At 38.1% G+C, this 18,809-nt stretch overlaps 1 protein-coding gene across 10 annotated transcripts in view; it reads left to right on the top strand.

The window, feature by feature from the left end:
• LDB2 (LIM domain binding 2) overlaps positions 1 to 18,809 on the top strand; it is a 218,357-nt gene that overhangs the window by 164,191 nt on the left and 35,357 nt on the right. For all 10 annotated transcript variants that reach the window (XM_032686167.1, XM_032686168.1, XM_032686163.1 and 7 more), the window contains 3 exons: positions 62 to 234; positions 5,405 to 5,527; positions 7,140 to 7,223. In XM_032686167.1, coding sequence (XP_032542058.1) covers positions 62 to 234; positions 5,405 to 5,527; positions 7,140 to 7,223 — 380 coding nt within the window. The remainder of the gene's footprint in view (positions 1 to 61; positions 235 to 5,404; positions 5,528 to 7,139; positions 7,224 to 18,809) is intronic.

The raw sequence follows: 18,809 nt of genomic DNA, 5'->3' as shown, positions 1-18,809 counted from the left end.
ATGGTTTGAGATTTTATAACCTAGAGCATTTGCTGAATTCTGCTTTGTATTTTCCTCACAGCAATTGGAAGGACCCTCATTCCTCGTTATTTTAGCACTGTCTTTGAAGGAGGTGTAACAGACCTGTATTACATTCTCAAGCACTCAAAAGAGTCATACCACAACTCATCCATCACAGTGGACTGTGATCAATGCACCATGGTCACTCAGCATGGAAAACCTATGTTTACCAAGGTAACAGGGAAGACTCAATAAAGCATGTTGTTGGTTTTTGGTTTTCTTTTTCTTTTTTAGTATGTGTAAGGGTAAAAAATATTGGCTATTGAATTTTTCTGGTAGACTGAGATTATTTCTAATACTGAAAACCCTTGAAGCCATTTAATTACTGTTTTCTATATTCATTATGTGACTGGAAATTTTTGTGAGTATCTTCTGCAATTCTCCCAGAAAGATTACAAGAGAAGCTCATAATGCCAAGTGGCCAGAACTATCAGTTTTATGTGAATTAAAGTCAACCTGGCCGTCTCCTTTTCTCTGGGCTTGATTTTAAAACAACAGTGAGATTTCAGATTTCTGCTACCTACCATATGGGATGGTATGCATTACATTTGATACTTACCTAGTACAAGGACTATAAATCTTTAGGAAAATAGTGATTTAATACAGTAGGATGCCAGCCCAAAGGGCAGTGAAGTCAATGGAAGGAGTCAATTGATTTAAACACGCTCTGGATCAGGCAGTTAGTGAATATTCAATATTTGTAATTGATAGTGACTTATCTTCATGCATAGACCACTTCTAGTCCTGTAATTAAACCAAGTGCCATATATTTATATGAAACAGTACAAAGAGTGGAAAATAAAAATTAAAACAAAAAATTCCCTTATATTAAAAAAAAACAGTAAAATGTTTTTCAAAATGGAAGTGTCCCTTTTAAGACATTAACAGGAAAAAATGATTTTCCATCTTGTACCTGTTCATCTTTAACCTTTTCATGGAGAAAAGAACAAAAGTAGAAGGGGTAGCAGGAGAAGATAGCTCATCTGTGTTGCCCTTGGCCCTCAGGACTGTGGAGGTTATAGTTTTAAGTCACTGGCTATTGACAGCATCGTGACCAAGGTCCACATGGCTCAGGCTCTTTTAGTATGTATGTGAGTCCCATCCCTTTGCTGGGTTTTCTTTGCCATCTTCCTGGCTCTTGGGGTAGGGCTCAAAGAAGAGGGAAAGGAAACTGCTGGTGTGTGGTGCACTGGTGAGCCATGAAGTGTGTATTCAGTGGTGTCATTGTTCCAGCTCTCCCACCCAGCCCCTGTGACTTATATAGACATAAAAACAGATAGACAGAGAAGAGACCAGATATTCCTAGTAGCACTTCTTTGCCACCTCACTGCTTATGAGGAGCTGTGAGTGCTGGTCATATCCACCCCCATGTGCAGGGGACATGGCAAAGGTACACCATAGCTACTTCTCTGCTGAGAACCCTAAAGCCATTTCTGTGTCATTTCCCTTTGTGTTAGCTTTAATGCAATATCAAATAAAAGGGGGTTGATTTGGTTTTTTTACTCAGTAAATACAGAACACTTTTCTCAATTCAATTAGTTTATTATACTTATCATGGCAGCACATGACAGTGTTGTTATCTTGGAAAGGAGGTTAACATCCAGCAAGTCAAAGACAGACTAGCAGCATGATCTGGGCTGGGTGCCCACCTCATGTCGGGGGGCCACTGTCGCCTCCCATGGCACTGTCCTACTGTGTGCAGTGGGTCTCCCTGCTGTAGCCCTGGCAGTGCTTCAGTCCTGATCTTTCTCTTGTAGACTCTGATATAAACTTTTGTGTCCCAGTAGCAAAATTCAGCTGGGGATGTGATTTGGATTTTAGGAGAAAAATTAGGAGGTTTTAATGCCTGTACGTTTAAAATATGACAGTTAGTAAGAGCAGATTTGAAATAAAACACAATAGTTGATAGAAAAGGGGAGAAGGGAATATGTCACTCTTTCAGAAATAAGTTGGAGCCAAATGTTGTCTCAGCTGTGCATGTTTAACTTCTACCAGAGATACTGAGGGCACAGATCTTACCAAAGGTAAACTCCTACTGTCACGGCATTGCTGGTGGAACAAAGCAGACTTCCTGTAGTAAGGAGCACTGCAATGAACTGTGTAGCTCCTTAGATCATGGCTGAATTTGACCCAGTGAAACTACCACAGGGACAGTTTTTAATGCAAAAATACAAACTCTTTCAGTTTTACAAACAAATTCTAAGCTGCAAATTCTGACCAACTTCAAATATAAGGGATTGAAACACCTCTCATTATGTATTGAATCAAGAATCCACAGAGTCAAGAATCCAATGTATTTTATTCAGTTCAACATTTTGCTAGTTAGAGCAACTCACTGCATACTGCAGGATTGGATGAATATGCAAAATGGCATTTCCATTTTTTTTCAAACAAATATGGCCAGAACATGCCTAGCAGTAAGAATATGAATAGTTCAGCTTGTCTTTAGAGGGTAAGAGGTCCTTGTAAAGTGTCACACACTTAAAAATTGTCTTATCAAGGTATAAATAAACACTATAAATAATTTATAACAGTTCAATGGCATAAATAAAATGTGGTAAAAAACTGAAGCCAAGACCACCATGTGTGTTTACCTGGGAGATGCTCCATTTATTTTTCCAGGTAGAGGAAAGTTTTAGGAGTCCTCCTAAGTCTGTGTTTTCACTGTGTTTACTGACTCTCCAACTTTATGTGTAGGCAAACTGTTTTTATGCAGCTAGCAATATTTATATTTCCCAATAGTTTGACCGAGGAGAGCTTTGCCTTCACCACTAAAGCAGTGAGCACCCCCTGTTCGAACCATTCTCTTCCTGCTCCCAGCAGCGGGGCCATCAGCTGGATTTTATAGGTGAAGCCCTTGAAACCCAGTGATTTTAATCCTTACTAATAATCTCAGGCACTGCCCAGATTTGTATAAGCTTTAGGCTTCTTTTCAAGCAACAACTCATGTTTGAGAAATGGTAGTTAATAGAGGGTGAAGACTTATAACGATATTTAGTGATAGGAGAGTGAGACTGTGAACAATAAGGCACAGGACCAAAGTTGGTTTTCATAGGAACAAGCAGTTGAAATTCCTACAATTAATAAGTGCAGTGAAGGGGTTAAAAAGCTATTGGTTAGTTTGAGAAATGTTCTTTTTTAGTTTTTTCCTGGCCTAGTCTAGAGCAACCACGTGATACACTGAATGCCTGCCAGCCTCTTTCTTGTTGATCCTCCGGAGACCATCTGTGCTGGGGGCATTGATTAGAGTGTGTCTGCTGGGATTACATCTTTTCTGTTGCCATGCCAACTAATCAGCTGATTTTGGTTACCACAGAAACAAAATGTCAGAGCTCACAGTACGGTAACATGAATTCAGCACAACAGAAAATGTTTTCTTAATTGGAGACTCTTTTGATTTTTTGGATTCTATGTAAAAGGCAGCTTTAAGGAAAAAAACCCTTTTAAAAATAAGAACTGTGCCAATTCTATTGATTAAAAGCAATGTGTAAAATTCTGCTCTGCATAAGGAAATTAAATTCCTTTATAAGATATATAAATTTTTACCACTGTGATATGAGGAATGTGTTTCACTTTTTCTATTAAAATTTGTTAATGCCAGTACCTAAAACCTGTTAAGAGCTGAGGGGATTTGAACTTAAGAGAAGAAATATTTGAAAAGCCACAGGTATTATTATAAAAAATTATTTTAAACTTGAAATATTTTCATGTTAACTAGTCAGTGACCAGGATCTTTGGCCTCAACACAGTTACATTAATACAAAATGTTTTTCTTCAGTGAATCCTTACGTGTGTACATGTGTACCTCTGTGTAATTTCTCATCATAGTGCAAGTGATGTGAATATCAAAATCAGGGTCAAATGACAAAATAAGACACATTAAAAATTTGAAGGCATCACTAAGGTGTGTTCAAAAAGGCAAACGAGAACCTGTTGCAAGATTCTCCTTCACAGGTCTGCAGGAATTTGTCTGTATAGTATGCCTGTTAAAATTACCTACATGTTTTTGCAGAAACAACAAGGAAGAAAAACTATGATGATGTTAAGTGAACTGTTAACCAGAAAAGCCCCACATTGCCCAAGTGAGAGCTAGCCAAGCCTGAGCTGGGGCTTGTAAAAAGACTCAAGAGACTCAACTGAATTTGGGATGGTTATTTTTCAATCAAATGTTAGCTGTATTAAAATTAAAGTTGCAGAAACCTTTTCTTTTGAAAGCCATTACACCCTGTTTCCACGATATCTATGTACCCTTAACTTGCAAGTTTACATCAAACAGGAGTTATAAGTCTAAATATCCAATTTAAAAAGAAATCAACAGCAGTAGTAGTTTATTTTCAAATCAGACATCATTTACGATACTCCACAGTACTCCTTGTCAAGATACACTACTGGGCTTTTATTTTGCACCTTAAAGGAAACCACAACCACAGTGTATTTTCCACATAAAATTGTGGACAGTTGTTTAAAAGTCCCAGTAATTTATTCCTTTTCAGGTAGTACCCACTTTTTGAATTTATTCCTCCCATATTTTCTGTTCCTTCTTAGACAAGACCCATCACATCACAAAGCTGCGTGAGCCATTTTCTGTGGAAGTAGCTCCATTGTCCTGGCTGAAACCTCTCCTCTACTCCCCTCACTCTCAAACCTGCTTGGCGATGCAGCTCATACAGTCTGATGGCAGGCACCCCACCTGGCATTCTTGGAAGGGGGGATTAATAAAAGTAGATAAGAAATGAAAAAAAAAAAATCCACAAACAAACAAACAAACAAAAACAAAAACCAAAACAGGACAAAATTCTTGAAAAAGACAAGAACACTTGTTAAAGACAAGGAAAAAAAATAGGAAAAAAATCAGATTTGGCCACAGGCATTCAGGCCACTGTGTAATACAACTGGACATGAAAGAAAGGTTTATATGCCAGGCTGTTGTAAGGAAAGGGCAAGGTGTGGGAATGACTAGGAATGACTGGTTCAACAACTTGCTATCAAGTGCACACAGTCGCACCACAGTCACCTCCACTGCAAGGTTCAGTCATTAATTAGCAGTAGCGAACTGTGAGGGAAAGGGAATTGTTGCAATAAATAAGATTTAGCACACAATATTCTATGTTTGTGAAATGCTATAAAATCTATAGCATTACAAGTTACTGTCTCTGAAGTAAGGCCAATGAAGTAATTTTCCCACATTTGTTTTTTCCCCCCAAGAGAACGAGAAACAATTAATCTAGCAGAGATGAGCAGTAGAATACTGCTCTGATATTTTTGAATGGTGTTTAATCGGTGATACAATACCATTGAAAACAAAATTCCTGGGAATTTATTTCATGCATTTTTTGTATTCTAGGTATGCACAGAAGGACGTCTTATCTTGGAGTTTACTTTTGATGATCTTATGAGAATAAAAACATGGCACTTTACTATTAGACAATACAGAGAATTAGTCCCACGCAGCATTCTAGCCATGCATGTAAGTAATCCTTTATTCATTTGACCTAATGCAAAGAGATGAGATTAGGTTTATGAAAAACTCCAGCAAATTTCACACCCAAGGCAATTAACTATAAATATTTTGGTTTGCCTGCAACTACGGCCATTTACAAGTCCTTTCATCACTCCCTTGCTCCTCAGTGCTCTAATATTGCCACTGTTGCTATGTTTTCATTCTGTTTTAGCATGTAATTTTCCTTTTAATCCCACTTGGTGGTCTGTATGTTTTGGGTCCAAAATCTGTTCCTATTGATATGAACTACAGCAAAGTCAGTGAATTTTTATCATTGTAGGAACGAATTATATTTAGTCTTTAAATGAAGCAAACTGATGTTACCCTTGCATAGACAGAAGATAAGTAATTACCATATATTTACTTAGAAACCTTTAGAATTTTAATCCAGATCTTTTTGTTCCACATTTCATGACTTTCTTTTGTAATTGAATGAGATCATACACAATGGAAATTAAAATATTAAATATTCTGCAAATTGAAGTTAAAAAATAAAAAGGTAAATCATGGAGAAACAAAGAACATAATCTCATTGACACTTTCAGTTCTGCACCAAAGAAGCATTCCTCCTAGTAGTACCCCCATAAACAAAATCAATTGCAGGAGTATGTTTTTATACATATAACACAGACCCAAAGATGTTCCCGTATTTTGACATCAAGTTACTTAGATATCCATACATAAAAATATATTCTTGGTGAGGAATTTTAAATAGCTTAAGCAGCCTGGACTTATTTCAAAGTCCTACTATAAGTCTGAAGAAAACATCTTTGAAAACCTGCCCCATCATTTCTGTCCCAGCTTTATCTGCTATTTTAAAGGACTGATCAATTGAACTCTTCAACAGTATCCCATTAAGGGACGATGAGGATGGCCATAAGCGACATTATGTATTTAGGAGGTTTCTACAACTCAGAGTGGAAGCAAGTTAGCCAGAAACCAGCAGGTATTAATTTTAATAATGAGATTGATCTAATTTTAAAGAGGAGGCTGGTCTCACTGGTAAAGCTCCTGGCTAAGGTCAGAGAAGGATGATACTCGCATTTTGCCTGTTTAATCCTGGGAAAATAACTTGGATCAGAAGTGTTCTCCAGCCTGTGCTTAATGTCACCTGCGTGATGAGCTCTGCTGAAGGTGCCTTGATGAGATCTTTCTGCTGCAGTTTCTCACCCACAAAAAGAAAGTGATACCTTTTTTGTTCCTCCCTTTTTCTATTTAGTCTTCTGGGACTCCCAGTCAACAAATAGAAGCCTCAAAGTGTACTGCAGTGCCCCAGGGAGCTCTTTGGTGGGGCCATGCTCACTTACATATCCAGACCTCCTAGGTCTATCTTTTGAATGGGCAGGGACCAAAGGAAGATATTGGAAAACAGTCTTTATTCTGCTCCTATTTTGTAAGGATTTTATTTTCCTGTGCATACAGAGCTCTAGCCTACTACATAAATTTAGTATCAGTGTGTAGTTTTCCCATCGAATTGGCACTGCTTTTCAGAGAACCCTCCCTGGATTCCAGTGAGGACATAGAAAAAACCAAAACAACAAAAAGCAAAGTGAAAATTCTTTTTTCCTTTGTTGTTTAGGCACAAGACCCTCAGGTGCTGGAGCAGCTGTCCAAAAACATCACTCGAATGGGTCTGACAAACTTCACCCTCAACTACCTCAGGGTAAGCATACCATAGCTGGTGATTATTGTGAGCATTTTTTAAAAGTTACTGTTAGCTTTGAGTCAAGGTAATGAGAGCAGAGCCTTTGGTGGTCAGGTACAAAATTGACCTAACCCTTAATGAGGGTGAAGGAAAAACACAGGCACTGTAGTAGAGATGTAGCTGATAACAATATGCTGTTAAAAAGGCTAAGAATTTTATTATGGAGTCCAAGCCATATTTGAGTAGCTCTGGTTTTTTAACAGTCTTTCTTTTCAGTTTTGAATAATGGCTTTATTTTACTGTAAGCAAAACATTCCCACCATTTTTCCTTTCTGCTTCACTGTTCCTGAGAAAATGGCAGATAATTCTTATTAAAAGCTGCCTGTATTCTCCAGCCTTTTCTACCTCATCACCTTTCCCAGACAGAGGCAGGGCTGAGGGGAAGCTCAGCTCCAGCCCTGTTTGCAGCAGTCCCTCAAAGCAGTCTTCACTTCACATGCCTCTGGGAGCCTGAGCTTCCTCCTCAACCTTGCGCTGAATCAAGTGTGGTTTTTACGATTAAATAATGCATTTGTTCCCATTGCTTTTTGACCCTTAAAGTGCATTCAAAGTTTGAATGTTTATTTTTATTTTTGAAAGTATTCCCCGGTGCGGGTTTACAATACATACACTGAAATACAGATTTGTAGAGTTCATATTTCAAGGTTAAAATTCAGATTTTTCCTATTTCTAGGCATGCCATCAGTAGATAAAATGAGGCAAATTGCTTGATGATACACCAAGCTAATTTGGACAAAAGTATCTGGGTTTATTTCTTTTAATTGTGTGAGTCATTAATCAAGACACTTTTTAAAGACAACAATAACACTAGAAAATGCAGTTATTTTCAGCCTACTGTAGAGCTGTACTTGAGTCCATATTTTAGCTGTACTTCATTCAGTTCTGTGAACCCTGTACTACCTTCCCTATGGATGGATGGAGTCCTATCCCCAGTGTGTCTTGAACTCCAGGGGAGATAGTGTGCAGAACTGAGATGTGTGGTGAGATCTCTCTCACTGTATCCCTATGGTTTATAAACAGCCTGTAGTTGTACTTACTTACTATCCCAATAGGATAAGCCATTGCTGATTTTTGCTTATGTGGTGTTAATGCAAAAGTTACCATTCAAATTATACCCTAAGTTGTGCAGAGCAGGTCTGTTGTAGCATAACTGAAAGAAGAATATTGTGTAAAACCTCGGAGGAATAAATAATACATTGCAGTAGAATTTTTCCATGTGTAAATGTAAGAATGACACGTTTACATAAAGCATATTGGATTCTTGAGGTTAGTTTAGTTTGTGGTTTGGTACAGAGAGCAGCCCCTGTGCTTTGGCAACAAGCCTACAGCCACACTGTCATTGTCACCCGGTGGGGCATCCTAGAGCATATTCTACAGAAAATCCCACTGGGAATTCCACCTCAGTCATGGCAAGTTTTGCTTTACACCCTAGTGGCAAACTGGGCAGCAAGTGGCTGGCTCAGGTACACTATTTCTGTGTTTTGTTTACAAATTGTCCAGTGGCACAAGGCATTGATCCTCTTCTGGGGTCTTTGATCCCCTTGGAACGAAGGGTCACACTGTCGAGTGCTTAGGCTGACACACACCAGTTGCAGGACTCTGTAGCTGTCCTCCATGAGGCTTGGAGGGCCATGCTGGATTCTCAGCACTACCTCTATCACTGACCTCTTCTGGGTGCTTTGTGGTATAGTGTGTGATTGCTGAATGTGACAATGCAAATGACAGAGGCAGGATTCCTGTTAAGAGGCAGCTGGCATCAGGTACCAATGTTGCTACCTCTGTCAGCATCGAAAAGAAGCAAGAAAGGAAGAGGGGGAGGCAGGAAAAAAAAACTCAGAAGAAGAAAACTGGGATCAAGATAAGCACTAGGGAGATGACCAGTGTGGTGGAAGGGGATGAAAAGATGAAGTCTCACTTTTTTTCTTCTTCCGAACCCAGACATTAGGTCTCTGGGTGCAAAGCTTCCTCTGACTCCTGCTGTGGTGATTCCAAGAGAAATTTTTTTTTTTCCCAAGCCAATATTTACATTTCTCTTTTTCTCGTGGTGAGGAATTGATAATTCTGTTCTTTTTTAAAGATGTTCAGCTCATCATGGCTTGTATGACATGGTGTATTTCCATTTTGATTTGCTTCTTTCCCAATTACTTTCCTCTGTTAATTTTAACATAAAAATCTTTTCTGAGGTAAGGACTGTAAAATCATGCACTAAAATAATGTGGTAAATGTACCTAGCTTTAAGGTGTTCTGCTTTGTGTTTTTTTAAGTCAGCATTTTATGATATTTTATTCAGTCTTCCTAGTGTTTAGTAATTAGCACTGTTACATCGTTTTGAATAAAGATCAGAAACTAAGCATAAAAATTATTTTCTTTTTTTTTTCTGCTGCACACAGCAAAGGCTTGTGATACTCATAAGCCAAAACTTCACTGATGGGTGGAATTAATCATTTTTATTCTCTAACGTGCACACAGCAGCAAGCTGTGCTGCAGTTTCTTTAAAGGAAGAATTTAAACCTGGATTTCAGATGGTTGTGATATAAAGGCAGATCCTGTGTTTTCTGGACTCTAGACATCACAGAATGCTAAATCATTGCTAGTTGGGATAATTGCAGTTGCTGGCATGTAAACCTCCATTCCTGAGTGCCACATGCCTGTAGAGCCACAGCTTTGGATGTGAGCCCTGGTTTGTCTTCATTCACTCCAAGTAAAGCTGTCCAGCACAGAAGAACATTGATTTGTAAATCATATTTAATACGAATTTAAAATATATCTTCTTGGAACCTGGAAATGAAATGTTTTATCCTATGTCAATTGCCAAATGTTCTTTTTCTCTGTTTTCTCTGGCTCTGTATAAAACCATAGGCTTCCTTTCTTTCTAGTTACGAGTTTGTTTTGTTCCAGCATAATTGATTACCTCATCAATGGGGTCAGTGTACTTTGCTGTAGCTGCTGACTAGCAGTCGAATAGGCTGTCTCAGAAATAATGAGGTAAACATTGTAGGTTTAAAATTAGTATCAAGATTTTTAAAATGTAATTTCTCATCAAGTCATCAAGTAGTAGATATTAAGAACTGTCAGATAATAAGGCCAAGACCTAGAGCCTAGTCTCAGTCAGTAGGAGTCCAGAAACAAACAGGAATCCTGTACGGAGTTTGAAGAGGAGATAACATTCAGAAGAACAGTTTCCATTGAGTTAGAATAATTCAGTCCCCCCATGTTACCTTATTTTTTTCTCTGTAATTTTTTAGTTGCTGAGCTACTTTATTTAGATCTTCAATGCATAATGGATTTGAATGTACTCTAAAAACAATAGCTTTAGACTAGCAGCAGTATTCATAATTTGGAGCTTGGATATTTCTTGCATTTATTCTCCTAAAATTTCTGACATTATAAAAAAGTCAGCCCCTATTGTCAATTAGGCAGGACTACCTGGCATGAGTTTTGAAATACAGTTGTGTCTTACCCAGCTGGTTTTCAAAATTTGTCTCTGCTTTCTTGCACTGGCTGGGCTGGAGTGATTTCTTGGACCTCTACCCCAGATCTATCTATTGCATCCTCCCCACACTGTGGTCTGCTCTGGTAGCCACTTTATTGATGTTAAGGGAGTCAAATCTGCATCTGCCCTTTGCAAAGTTCGAGTTAGTGTGGCAGAGCACTCCTGCTCTGTGTCAGGAGAGGTATGTAGGCAGGGGAATAGACACTCCCATTTCCCCTTACGTCCTGTATGACTCTGCTAACCAAGGCTTATCTGACCTACAAATTATCCAATTTTTTTTGTTTTCTATATAAACCAATAATAAGGTGTTACTATTGCTATACAGAGGACAATATTTTCTGAGTACTCACTTTCACTAATTTAGTTCCTCACTAGACACTTTTGGATTTCTTCTGCTAGGAGAATTAATGTGAGTTATTTAATGGGACACAATTTTCTTAAGACATTACTTACATTGTAAACAAAAGCCATTTGTATGTATACCCATTGTGTACACAAAATTTTCTTTTGCACGTGCAAAATAGACACACATGCAACAGTTTCCATTAATGTGCAGGGCAATTTGATTTTCTAAATATGGTTTCGTGCACAGAAAAGATATGAGCTCAAATCATTTTGGAGCTATTTTGCTCCTAATATGTAACAGTTTATGACAGCTATCTGGTCAGTATTTTACAGCTGTTGGTGTATCTTCAGTGAAGAAGGAGAAAGTTTACATACAAGCATGTTAGCAATGCAAAGTTAGTTACCTGGGGTATAAGAAATGCTGTATTTATAGTCACTCATGCCATATGAATTAATTTCCTTTTGCAAGTTACAGTATGCCATCATCTTCTAAGTTAATCATCATGCATCGTGTTTCCCACAGAGGTCCAGCCACATGCAGTGCACAGGATGACTGACCCTCACTCAGTAGTGAGTGCTTCAGTGCTACTGATTTTGTGCCATTCTGCCATTCTGGAAGTGGTGGATTCACCATCCCCAGAAGTATTTAAAAGGCCTCTAGAGGTGGCACTTAGGGACATGGTTTAGTGGTGGCCTTGGCAGTGCTATGTTACTGGTTGGAACCGATGATCTTTCCCAGCCTAAACGACTTACGATTTCATCTCAGCTGCAAACGTTAATGGCTGCATGGCTTCTACCAGCTGAAGAGGCACTGTCATTCCCCATGCACACATGTGGCATTGAGGGACATGGATGAGCCCTGGGGCAGTCTGAGGGATCAGCTAAGGGGAGGTGGCCATTCTTAGAAAACAAGGGTCTGATTTTGCAGAGCAATTAGGATTTCATGTTGTCCCAAATACTAATAACAGAACTATTGCTGTTGGCTGTAGTCTGATGTCTCAGGCTAGCTATAGCTATATAGTTGAAAAAGGAGCAGATGTTGTTTCTGGGAACACACTGATGAAAATGTTTTTTCCATGACTGAGTACCACAGTAAGGCTTGGGAGCAGGGGCAGTTTGTTAAAGCACCATTGGGTTACTCTGAGCTTACTCTTTCTTGTTCTGCAGTCCCCTGCTTCGTGCTTCTGCCATGTTTCTGTGTCTTCAGCAGCTATAAATGAAGTCCTACACCTGGCAACTTAATTTACTCCATGCTGTGCACTGACTGGGGGGTGTTGGGTAAATAGAGTATGTGTTCATGTAGCAAGATGCTATATCCCAATGGATGTGAATAAGTTCTATTAAGGGTTCATAAGCACTCAAAGGAGAGGGTTTGGATCATTTAATCATTCCAGAGATTTTCATATGAAAGCTGTCAAAATTTTAAAGAATCCTCTGAACTGTAGATGCTGAAAGCAGACACGACATTTTCTAGACTTAGTTCCTAATAAATGATGGAATTTTTCAATCTAAACCAATCCAACTTGGGGCAGTTTTCCCCAGGAAAATGCAGTCAAAACCAGAGGATTCACACAGAAGGATTCAGATGACTATAGCTGGCTATCCGTAATCTATTTCTGCCAACTATAATTAGTTGATTCTGCCAAGGTTTTCTGGTAATGTAATTTCTAAGTATTTATTTTAGTAATGATCACAGTGGTTTCTGTTCCTCTCTTATGCATCTAATGCTTTAGGGACAGTGTTATATGTTATTTTCAGAATAATAAATGAGAAGAAATGTATTCTTTGCAACAGCTCATATAGTCAACTGTTAGGTTTTCACTTTTTTAATAAAGACACAGAACAGTTATATCGAGAGTTACTGCATCATAAACATGAAAGATCACATAAAATGATACAGTAATTTTTTTAAAAAAGAAATCATCAGGATGGCATGAGTGGGACAAGAGAACAGAAATCAGAGAGTTGCAGAAGATAGGACAGGTAGAGAATGAGGCACCAACTTAGAAATGTTCTGAAGAGAAGATAGAATCTGAAGCAATCTCTGTTAGAACATGGGTTGGAAAGATAACATTCATATGGTTAGAAATAACAGTGGTGTGCTTTTCATCCATTGATTTCTAGCATTTTGCTAAAACAAATGGGAAAATTATGGCACGTGAGAAGCAAAAAAAAAAAAAGATGGAGGAAACCCAAGAGCATTTAAAAAAATCAGACAGTAATTTTAAACCACACTTTGGAGAGTATAGTGAGCTGGTGCAGCAGTGTCCACTTCTGCTTCTCCTGACTTGGAAACAGATTTTAGTGTCTGTGGATATCAGGAATTTCAGAAGTCAGTGAAAAGTGGGGAATGGGAACAGAGCACAAGAAACAAAAGATATAAGAGAACAAACTGGGATTTTAGCAAAAATGGCATATTTTGCCAGTATTCTGGAGATGGTAATAGCCAGTCATAGAATCATAGAATCAGCCAGGTCAGAAAGGACCTCTGAGATCATCAAGTCCAACCCTTGGTCCACTCTGCCGTGGTTACTAGACCATGGCACTAAGTGCCACATCCAGGCTCATCTTAAAAACCTCCAGCGATGATGAATCCACCACCTCCCTGGGCAGCCCATTCCAAAGCCTGATTACCCTCTCTGTAAAGAATTTCTTCCTAATGTCTAACCTAAATCTCCCCTAGCAGAGCTTAAGACCGTGCCCTCTTGTCTTACTGATAGCTGCCTGGGAGAAGAGACCGACTCCCACCTGGAGTTGTAGAGAGTGATGAGGTCTCCCCTGAGCCTCTTCTTCACACAAAGAGCACTACAAGGCTCATGGGTATCAGTTAAGTAGAAAATGTGTGTGTCTATGAACACAAGCTGGCTACCATGCCCGCTGGACAGACAAACTCACATGACCTTTGAAATAAAATTAAGGTCTGGACTAACGAGAATGGAAGGATGATAATCAGCGATGTGAGTCCTTGAAGCATCCATGGGTAAGAAATCAGAATGAAGTTATGTTGGAGTAGCTTAAAATTAAAAATGTCAGAAGGGTAAAAGGGAGAAAAAGAGAGACAAAGACAAAGCACTAGTCATACAAAAACAAGCTGCAAGATTTGAAATAATAATGTTATTTCAGAAAAGAAAAAAGATGAAGTAAAAAGTCCAAGAACACAGCCACAGGCTCTCTTTTTAGAAGACCAAATTAAAGCTTGGACTAGTATGCAGTGCCGTCATAAATAATAATAACTATTAATTAAGTTTAGGAATGAGACCTGCAGAGGTACAATTTGTATGAAGACCTGAAAATGCCAAAACCAGCTTCTTGTTCAAAGCAATGAAAACAGCAAAAAATTTAATTAGTTGTTTAATATTGAATATCCATGGGTATTTGGTGCAAATTGTTATGCAGGGAGGAGTGGGTGCTCAGGAGAGGTCAAGAAATAGGCATTAATGCAAAGCTGGTGGTTCAAATCTTTGTTCTTGGAAGGATTTGTTTTAGAATCTGAAATATTTATAGTGGAAAGCTTATGGCAGCCCTAAGGTTTGCTCTTCATCTGGAAAGGTAGTCCTATAGCCCACTCACTCATGTTTTTAATCTTCATAAAGATAATTTCATGGTCTATTGTGATATCACAAGGAACTAGCTCATATAACCTTTTAAAATAATTTTCTATATGTAGTTAACTTTACTGGTTAGCCTGCTTATCCCTTCCCCTTCCTCTGCCACTCTTTCTGTAGGTAAAACAGCATTATTGCTTACCTCTCTCTGCTCGAGAGACCTTCTTTCATGCATCTCAAATAAAATTTGATTTTCCATATCTACATATGCTGGAGGATTTCTTTGGACTCTTGAGATTGATCCTATTTCTAAGATGTTCCCGAAAATCTCTTATCTTTCTCGTGTGATACCCTGATCCTTGTCTTTATGGAGGATATCTCCCCACTTTGTCACTTCAGTCTGTCCATATACTTCCACTTTTTAATTTGTAATCTTGCCATCTTATATTCACAACGGAAACCCTAAATACCAAAATCTGGCTCTAATCAGTAAAATAGTTTAAAGACTATTAGACTGGGTTTGTGTGGGTTTTAGAGATTGGCACACACAAAGCTAAATTTGTCTTGCAGTCACCTCTCCCTGCAAGTACTGCTGGAGCCAGGTCAGGAGACTGATCTGGTGAAAAAAATTAATCTAATCCTTTCCACCTAAATTATGACCATTCTTATTAGCTCCCCAAGTGCTACTTGTGCTGGGCACACAAGAGCGCAGCAATATGGATTTGTACCAACTGGCACCTGTCTTGAAGTCAGACCTCATCTCCAAATTTGCCAGCACTGATACGAGAAGACAAGAAAGTGCTGGGGAATCCTACAGATTAAGTACAATTCTGTAAAGTTGTAAATTTCCCTTTCTTACTTCTGAATCTGGAACACTGTGTTGATTGTGTCTGACCTATTATGGTTTTGCACTGCTATAAATGTGTTCATTTCATTAGAGTGACTACTGACTTCCAGTGGTAGAATTCAGAGCAGACTCTTGCTCAGAACAGATTACCTTAACTGACAAAACTTGAATTCAAAACAAAATAAGCAGAAAGAGAAAAGTTTGATCTTCTGCGTTGTTTCTGAATGAAAACCAGAATTTTATATATATATATGTATGGTTATAAATGGAATATCCATTTTTGTAGGTATTCTATGAACCATACTGTTTAGTAACTTTGCAATTAATTGCCAATATTCTCCATTTGTACTAAGCTATTGGAAAACTTCAGTAAACTTGTTCATTGCTGTATATACACATAAATGAATACTGGTGTCCATCAGTTAATGTGCAAATCCGTGCATTCCTTTTGATTTCCAGGCATACCTTCTCTTGATTTTAAAGGGAGTATCAACAGGTGTACAAACTAATAAACAGAAGCCCACGATTTTGTTTTTACCCTGCCTGAGACAGACCCACAGGATGTAATGGGGAGAATCTCTAGGCAGTGTCAATGAGCAAAGGTGCTGGACCAGACCTGTACTGGTGCACAGACAAGGCTTGTGAACAGAGTGCAGGGAGAGGACATTATCGGAATTATAACACAGGATTCATCTAAATTGTGTCATTTCCAGTGCTGTGTTCTGCATGGCTAGAAAAACTGCTATGTTAAATATTCCTTCCTGCTCTGAATTGCTTCCTGTGCCCTCTTACCTTTTCTACTTGGTGTTGATACCTCACCATTACTCATAATAAGGCAGTTTGTTAAACAAAGATCCAGTTCAACATCCATTAGAGTCAATGGATATATCTCCTTTGATCCAAATGTCATCTCAGAGTTTTTCATTTATTCAGAGGTCTTTTATACACATAAAATCCAATTTATTGAAATTAATTTCTCCATTCCTTTAGGCAGTTTTAGCCATGAAAATGCCATGCTTCATGAACAACAACAACAACAAATGGTTACCTTTATTGCTTTTTTTGTTGTTATTTTGTTTTGGAGTTTTGCGACAAAAGAAATTGACTTGATTAACCACGGACTATATAGTTCTTAGGTGAGCCCAAATGAACAAATATCAGCTTGGGAATCTGATTTGAAGAAAGGGTTTAAGAATAGAAAAGAATGAAGGAATACAAAAGAGTAGAGCTTTCATAGCAGAACAGAGAATTTTCTCATTTTATTAATCATTCAGGCAAAACTTAGAGCTGATTTAATTAAAGGACTGTGCACCATTTCTACCCAAGATATGATTTTACATAAAATAAGTCACATGAAAACAAAACCCACAGCAGTATTCCCTAGCTGAAATTTTATAGCATCTTGTTTATAAAGCAAGGATTGGACCCAGTCATGCTGGATCAAAATCTTCAAAGAAAACAGAAGCCCTGTTTAAACAGAATGGAATTGGTGATGAGGCAGAGATCACAGTACTCTCTGGAGCAGACCTTGTCTCATTCTGGTGCTTTGCTGCTCCAGCTTCATCAGGAGTATTACCACTGTATACCACAAGGTAATGTAGATCTCAAGTCTGTAAGAAAACAGAGTTTTCTTTCTAGGGAGTTACCAATTTCATTCAAAGCAATGAAATTTAAAATGGAATAATCTTTTGATAGTGATATGCAAAGGAAGGAAGGAAGTAAATTTCAGTCTTCTAAACACTACATGAGACCTTTACACTGATTAGCTTTTGACAAGTTGTATTAGAGCTATGGTGTAATTTGAAATATTATAGTCTATTTAATAGCAAGTCTCTATTTTGTAACTCTCCCAACATCATGTTGGTATTCTAGTGTATCCTTGGATGCCTTACTGATTTTCTTTCACAGTGTGTGAGATGAGATGTTCAGCCTTACAAAGGACACCATGTCATATATTCTATTGATAAGTGCCCTTAAACAATGCAATTTTAAAAATGAATTAATTTTATTAAAATAATTGCAGTAAGAAACAGGACATGAAATACAGCTTGCTCACTATTATAGTTAAGAGTGTAAGGAGAATGACAAATGATTCAGAATAAAATGTATATTCTCGGAGTCTTTCAATGTTATCACCAAAATCATATTCATGATACTTTTTGTTTCTTTTCTGCACCTTCTTGGTGTCTAATTGTATTTTGAAGACCATCTGGTCTCTTTATTTCTCATCTTCCTCAAATTCTTTCTAGTTTAGTGTATGGATAAGTTGATTCTTTTGGTCTTATTTTAATATTTAGATTCCTACTGTGGACCACTTTGCTACCTGAAGTTTTCTGTTGCCATAATAAATGGTAAGGAAAATTTCTGCTTTGAATCACACAAGTATACAAGCTGGAATAACATCTCAGAAAGTAGTGACCTTCCTCCAAAGTGACATAAGCGAGTGCAAAGTTTCTCCCGTGGTATTTATATATTTCATTACCTTTAGAAATACAAGGCATGAACACTATCAGACTAATCACAGCAGCAAAGGGCATGTGGACACTGTCATAATCTGACCTCCAAGGCTTGCTCCCAAGCCTCTGCTAATCGGGCCAGTTCTGCTGAGATCACAGGGAGCAGCCAAGCAGTTCTCAAGACTCTTCTGAGTACAGACCCAGTTTAGAGGGAAAAGGCTGCCTCCCTTATAGACCAAAAAAACCATAAAAAGACCACAAAGTCTTCAAGAGCTGTCTTTTTCTTTTGCACTGACACTGCAGCAGGGATTAGAAATTAGAAATACATGAAGCAAGAGGAAAAGCAGCAGAAAGAAAATCTACCCACATAAGCCAAAGCACTGTAGCCCCCAAGGGGACTTGAGAATGATGCTGTCTATAAAGATGCTATCACTTCTCTACTTACACTGTCCTCCCACATTTCTTGCATCAAATTCTGTTAAAGACCACTTCCCTAAAGAGGAAAGAAAACCAGAGAAATCATTGAAAGGATCAAAATATAAAACAAAATATTTTTTCAATAGTGATTGGTTTGGAGTGATATTTTAGGCTTTTTTTCTCTCCATTTCCTTGAAGTAAAATTAAGGAAAGCAGTGTTTTTTGATACCTGCTATGAAGGCTGTTACTGGTCCTTGATAATACCTTTGTGTAAGTGGAAGTTGTGGCTGCTTAGTATTTCTCAAGATGGATGAATCACATCAGCTTTTACCCCAACTCATATTCTTGTATGAACCTAAAGGGAGCTTACATTTTTAACTTCCAGTGTTAGATTTCATTGTTCAAAGTTTTTTTCTTTTTTTTCTTAGTTTCTTTCTGAAC

This window comes from Chiroxiphia lanceolata, chromosome 4 (genome assembly GCF_009829145.1).
Source record: "Chiroxiphia lanceolata isolate bChiLan1 chromosome 4, bChiLan1.pri, whole genome shotgun sequence".
Lineage (NCBI taxonomy): Eukaryota > Metazoa > Chordata > Aves > Passeriformes > Pipridae > Chiroxiphia > Chiroxiphia lanceolata.
This window is presented reverse-complemented; position numbering and strand designations above follow the sequence as displayed.